This window comes from Glycine soja, chromosome 15, assembly GCF_004193775.1.
Source record: "Glycine soja cultivar W05 chromosome 15, ASM419377v2, whole genome shotgun sequence".
NCBI classification, from domain to species: Eukaryota; Viridiplantae; Streptophyta; class Magnoliopsida; order Fabales; family Fabaceae; genus Glycine; species Glycine soja.
In genome coordinates this window covers 21,605,136-21,611,687 of record NC_041016.1, presented here as the reverse complement: position 1 = coordinate 21,611,687, position 6,552 = coordinate 21,605,136, and the positions used below count along the sequence as shown (strand labels likewise).

The following is a 6,552-nucleotide window of genomic DNA, read 5'->3' as shown; positions in this document are numbered from 1 at the left end:
AAATGCAGAAGAGCTGCCACTTGCAGACATGGAAAAATCAAAGTCCACTAGGAAGAAGATGGAGTGGGGGGAGAAAAAAGATAGAGTAAGGGGGACAAATAAGACCAAGGAGAAACACACACACTTAAGACTTCATCATGTTAGAATTAAGAGGAGAGAAGCTTTAGAAACCCTAATTTGAGGAAAAAGAAGCAAGTGAAGAAGAAAATATTTGACTACTTTTTAAATTTTGCATCAAAGTCCAGTCTATGTGTCACAATCTGAGACAATTTATCACATTGCATAGTCTATGTGACATTAAATTGTCAATAATGCACCTCACTAATAGCGTTACTTTTAAATTTAACAACAATAATTATTTTGTAAAACATATGCAAAAGTAGAAACTATTTTTTACATTTCAAAAAGATAAGGACTAATTTACAAAAGGAATCAAAAGTCAAGGACCAAAATGTCTATTTACTCCATTAATTTATCCAAAAGTTGATTTTTAACTTGTGTACAAGTTAATTTTAACAAAAGGAAAAAAAAAATCTCATTTTTCTTTCTAATTTTCTTCTCCTATAAGTACTTCATTACTCATACTTAATGTTCAAGCAGGTCGATATTGTATTTCTGCGCCAGTTGACTCTAGGCACCTTATCAGGTTATATGCTTGCATAATAAAACTATTATTAACACATCTGAATATACGAATCAAGTCACCAAAGAAGAGGAAACAAATGTGCATCTACGACTTGTAATTCGAGATGTGAAAAACCCTGTGATCCAACTACAGCAAAAAGAGGACCTTGGCAATTGCACAAATGACAAGTTTTGTGCCCTTTCCACTTGTCCTCGTATTCATATACGTAAATTAAATCAGTCTAAATGTCGTTTAGAACAAAAATATTTTTAACTTCTATGCTGCAAAGTCACATATACGAACAATATCTTTGAGCACCAGCAGCTGATGAATCAAATAATGTTCTCTTTACACTTGTATAACATGATAATGTGACAAGTATCATTTCTTCTCTGTTGTAACGCCCACAACAACATTGCTCACCTGACATCAAATTCTTACCAGTGAGAAAATCTTGCTTTGCTAAAAATCACAGAAAAATTAGTGAAATAAAGTAAAAAAAAATTATAAGCTAAAGAATATTTTTAGTCCCTAAACACACTATTTTTTTTTTTCATTAGTCTATTTAAATTACTTATTTTTAATTCTTAAAAATTATAAATAAATAAAAAGTGTTTCCAGTCACCAGCAAGGGATTAAAAAATTAGTGTTCTTGTCATATATAAGAATTAAAAATAAATAAAATTTAAGTAGGGATTAAAAAAAAAGAGACTTCGTATTTTCATTGACTAAAACATACTTAAGTCAAACATGCATCCAAAACTAGCCAAAAAGCAAAAGATGTAGTAATTACCAATTTCCCACTCGAATCAACAGACATGGGATTTTCTACTACGACAGTTTGGCTCTGAGAATGAGGCATTGACTGCAGCTAATAAAATGACGTATCAGGTATCATAACAAGAATGCAACAATTGCTCTAACAGAATCACCAAAAGAAAAGGAGAAAGGCATACCGATGAAGTAGAAGATACTGTTCCAGAGTTGGCTGTTCCATTTGGTCTCTGTACAGGAATTGGAAGCCTTCCATTCGTCATCTACAGAAGAAGCAGAACCCATTAAATGGTAGAAAAACTTAGTCAGAAAAGTTACATAAAATGCAAAACATTTGCATCATATTTCAAGATTTTCATGTCATTTATAACATGTAAAAGGCGCAGAAATCCGAACTTGTGTCCAATGTTGAATCAGATAACAGCCCCTAGGAAGGAAAGATGTTTTGGAGTTTGAACAACAAATTTAACTAGAGCTTCTGGGTTCTCAAAACAATTTTCAGTGATAAGAGGATATATCAGATTTAAAATTCCAAATATAGTCAAATAATTACACTCATATTACTTTACAAATCCAATCAACCACAAATTTCTAGCTACAAATTTATCACATAAGGATTCTGATTCACGTTGCAACAGAAAGCCACCTAAATTTACAGCAAAATGAACCCCAAATCATGTGACAAAAAAAAACTTCGTACCCCATTGTCCAGAGGCTCTTCGCTATGCGAAGGTATGGGGGAGGGATGTTGTACGCAGCCTTACCCTTGCATATGCAAAGAGGCTGTTTCCGGATTCGAACCCATGACCAACAAGTCACCAAGGCACAACTTTACCGCTGTACCAGGGCTCGCCCTCTTTAAATCATGTGACAAAACTCATGTCAATTTAATTTTAAGAGTTCTAACGCATTTGTAAAAATAGAAAGTGAACATGCAACACATTAATCATTCTATTAATGTATACTTACACTGACATTAGTAATATAGCGACAAATTGCACATTTTACTGAGGAAGCTCCATAAGGATACATGAGTGTTGTCCGGCAGTTCGTACAATGAATGACTTGATTAGATTCTTTTTGATGAAGACACAGCCCATCAACAATAAATCAGTAAAATATTTAAGCAAATTAATAAGCAAAAAATATTACAGTAAAACAAGGAATTCATCATTGGAAAGACATAAGATAAAGAAAATGAAACCTATTCAATGACACATCAAACACCCAACATCCTGTAGTTTATGCAGTAGAATTTTGTGCATAAAATAACCTTATTACAGAGCTCTGTCAATTGATGGCAGCATTCACCAATACAAACTGTCTTGAAGGATAAAATACAAAATCAAATTAACATTAATCCAGGTTTTGGGTCATGTTTATATTCAACTGAATCTGGATGTCACTCTAGTTTTGTGATTTTCAGGTTGTGAACTAACTTGACATTATTTGTTGATTTGTTTTGTTTGACTTTATTTTTTATTATAAATAAAGGTTTATTAAGAGAGAAAAGAGAGGTACAAAAAGGATAAGAAATCCTCAAGGAATAAAAGGGAAAAAACAAGAATTAAGAACAAGAAACATGTGACACATGTCAATCTACCTGAAGATCTGAAAAAGACACCTCCTAGCAGAACACCACAAAGAAGCTAGTCAGCTAGATGAACTGCTCGATCCCAAATGCACTCAAAGAGGCGATTGATGATGAAGAGATAGCTGGCCTTGGAAATGAAGATTGATGATAGATATTAGCATTGTATTTGATTTTGAATATTTAGTTGACCACTTTTATTTTGTCATTGACAATTGACAATTTGGCATGCATTTGGTTATAAAACTCTTTTTGTATATGTTATTAATATGTTTTAATCATTAACTATGAATGTTTTTAATTTCAGGTACATTTTAGGATTCAAAATAGCAGTAGCTCTGCTATCTGCTATCCCGCTTTAGCGTTTTTGGGGAGCAGCCACTCCACACCACTATTTGGGACTAACTAATATGCTTACAGGGTAGTTGGTTCTTGACAAATATTACAACTGTTGATAGACCTTTTTCATTTTCATGGTTTGCATGCAGCAAGCAATTCCATGCATTGAGCTAATTTGGATCATTAATTTAATTTGGATGAAATATTACTCAAAGAAGAATGTAAATATGCATGGTAGTACTGTTGACCTCAATTTATACAGTTTACTTTATAGCTTATAGCATCAGCTCTATATCAAAGCTAGCACAAACTATTTTTTCCTTGTCAGCTGAGCATTTTCCTAGTACTAAGGAGTCAGTACTATCATAAATAGTTTCCAAAAAGGAGAATATAAAAAATTAAGGTTCTAAAGTTGGAAACAATGCATGTTTGACCAGAATTATTACTGTTAGGTTCTAAAAAGTGATAAGGGCATGGGAAGAGTTGGCTTAGCTAAGGAAATTGAGAATTGCAAGGGTTTAAATCCGGCATTAGGTCTTCCCTAAGACAGTTGATCATAATTATTTGTTTAATAACAACATATGTGGTTGTGGCATTTCATTAATGTTTTATGAAATTTATTAAATAGAATTTTGACCAGAAAGTTGGGAATGATCAGAAGAAAATTATAATCTTATGATAGTTACAAATCAAAAAGAAAGCTGTGGAGAACCACAAGGTTTGCATTCAAGTTTGTTCATTTTCCTGCTACCTAGATATGGTTTGCTGGATATTTTTTGTGTTTACAATTTGTACTAGATAAAGATATAAAAACCATTCATGAGCGTTTACTAAACTCATTAGGCTTTTAGGAGAATTGGTAGTTGACATGTATCAGAGTCTTTATGCAAAATTAGTCAAGGGTTCAATTATTGTCACTCCCACTCTTCTAAATAAAATAAACTGAATTTCAGCACAAGGTAGAGACTAGAGAGTGGGCTTGTACAATGTCCAAACTTTAAGCCCAAAGGGTTGTTGCATGAAGAGATGCTTAAAGATATAAAAGTCATTCATGATCCTTCACCAAACAGCCTATTCTTTTAGTAACGAATACATTTTCAAATATGTGCACAAACAGTTGGTTTACATTCTTGAGTTCATTTCAAATCAACATATGGCCTATTCCAACAGCAAGGTAATGAGGAAAGGAAAAAAGGATCCCCTCACTGCTCCCCTGCTGAATCCAATACCAGGATTTGGGATCACCATCAATGAATTAAGCATATTTCATGATCAAGAAACCACCAAAACATCACTACTGTTACAGTTTATAAATGTAAATAGTTTGTCAAGCAAATCAGCATTTAGTAGAGCAAAATAAATATTGAGCTAATAAGCTTCACAAATCTGGCAACAGAGAAATATATGGTAGGTACCTAGTACTGGTACAAGGTTAATAGTGTGACAGCAGGAACATCTCACACTTGTAGCACCACGTGTGTACATTAGCAATGTCGTACAGCCTCCACAATAAAGTTGTGACATGTCCATTCCTGCACGGGCAACATGAAATTAAAGGTTCCCCAGATGTAACCATTTAGTTAAAGTCCAATACATGTTAATGAATACTTAATCAAGCTGAATGCATAGTTTCTTATCAGTTTATCTCTGTCTCCAGCTCTCTCCACACACACACACACAGGGTATCTTTTAAAATAATATGCCAATGTTAGCTACACACACAATTTCTTGATTTTTTTTATCTTAATAAAAGCATATAGCTAACATTTCTATTGATTTTTCATCATCATTGATCTTCAATCTCTTGAAGAATTTATTAAAAAAGCATAATCGTAGTCAAACAGAAGAAAAAATGCAGCCAAGTTGTGATACGATGGATGCCATAACAAATGCATATCGGCATCCAATTCAAGCACAGTAGCATTTCATCACCAATGCTAAAGTATCCATGCATGAGAGATATAAAATAAAGTAATTTTATCATTTAGTTAATCAATTACCTACTATTCCACACCTAAGATGGCTTACACTTACACCACTCAATCCAAGTGTGAACTGTGAAACTAATCCAACAAACTAAACATGGAGCAAGAAAGTTTCTCAAATCTTGATTAAAAAAAAAACAACGAAAGGGACGTACCAGGAGGAGGAACAGAGGTAACGGTGTTGCACAATGCACAGCAAACATTGGTTGCTCCTCTAGGGTAAACCAAGATGTTCCTACACCCATTACACACAAGTTGGCTTCCCATAAACTGCAAAGTCACAAACACACACATTAGCAACATGTTTAACATCTCAGTGCCACATAATCTTACACAATTCCAATCCCAAACCCATAAAACATAGAATTCATAACAAGATATATGCCCTGCCCTGAAATTTTTAATCTTTGCATATTCAAACAAATCAAAAACTCTCTCAAACCATAAAAACCTCACCCAGAAACCCCAAGAAATAATAATAATAATAATGATAAAATTGAAAGAAATTTGGCGGAAATGTGAAAGAAACTGAGAAGAATCGAAGAATAAGAAAATCATACCTGGGGTGTAGTGAATTGAGAAAATGGAAGAGGAATCGATAGAGATTAGAATGTGTGAACTGAACGAAACGAAACCTCGCTCGCGGCTATACCAATATTTTGATTTGGCCTTCAAATTCAAGTCTGCTTATAATAACTTCCTTCCTTCCTTGAATACGCGGATTACGAAACTTCACCGCGTTCCAACCTTTTTATTTTATGCCTTCTAATTAACCCAAATTATTTATTGATTAATTTGAATTTAGTTTAGGGTAAAAATATGAGTTTTTTTTTCTATAGAAATTCGAATTTTTAGTCTTTTTAGAACCATTTGATCATTTTTGGTCTTTTTAATATTAATTTTCAAATGCACCGCTTTTAATATTTTATATAGATAATGTTTTAAAGAAGAACGAAGAACATATTTTATCATTAAATTTACATACACTTCCACTTCATTTTTTTTTCTTTATATTTTGTCGATTGTTCGCTTATAAAAAAAATACTTTTGAATTTAATTTACTGAAGTATATATTGTGAATAAGATCTTAATATATATATAGTTATGGTAAATTATTATAAGAAAAGTCTAATAAAATCTTAGCTTAAATTGAAAAGATTAAAAAATATAATAAATATTTTAAATATAAAAAATTTGAAGTTAACATTTAAAAAAATGTTTCTTCAAGTAGCATCTCA

At 32.6% G+C, this 6,552-nt stretch overlaps 1 protein-coding gene across 5 annotated transcripts; it reads right to left on the bottom strand.

Moving 5' to 3' along the window:
* Window positions 1-441: 441 nt before the first annotated feature.
* Window positions 442-6,043, bottom strand: LOC114386679 (protein LSD1-like). Of its 5 annotated transcripts, none has more exons than XM_028346717.1 (7): window positions 5,875-6,043; window positions 5,470-5,584; window positions 4,745-4,861; window positions 2,375-2,475; window positions 1,582-1,662; window positions 1,419-1,496; window positions 442-1,048 (listed from the first exon to the last, which is right to left on the bottom strand). In XM_028346717.1, the coding sequence occupies exons 2-7, from the start codon at window positions 5,579-5,581 to the stop codon at window positions 1,007-1,009; spliced, it is 531 nt and encodes a 176-aa protein (XP_028202518.1). In that variant the 5' UTR covers window positions 5,582-5,584; window positions 5,875-6,043; the 3' UTR covers window positions 442-1,006. The 5 variants fall into 5 exon arrangements, 4 of the variants coding, with proteins under 4 accessions (XP_028202518.1, XP_028202516.1, XP_028202519.1 ...); XM_028346715.1 differs by having other exon boundaries at window positions 2,369-2,475; window positions 5,875-6,042; XM_028346718.1 differs by having other exon boundaries at window positions 1,419-1,490; window positions 5,875-6,042.
* Window positions 6,044-6,552: the final 509 nt, after the last annotated feature.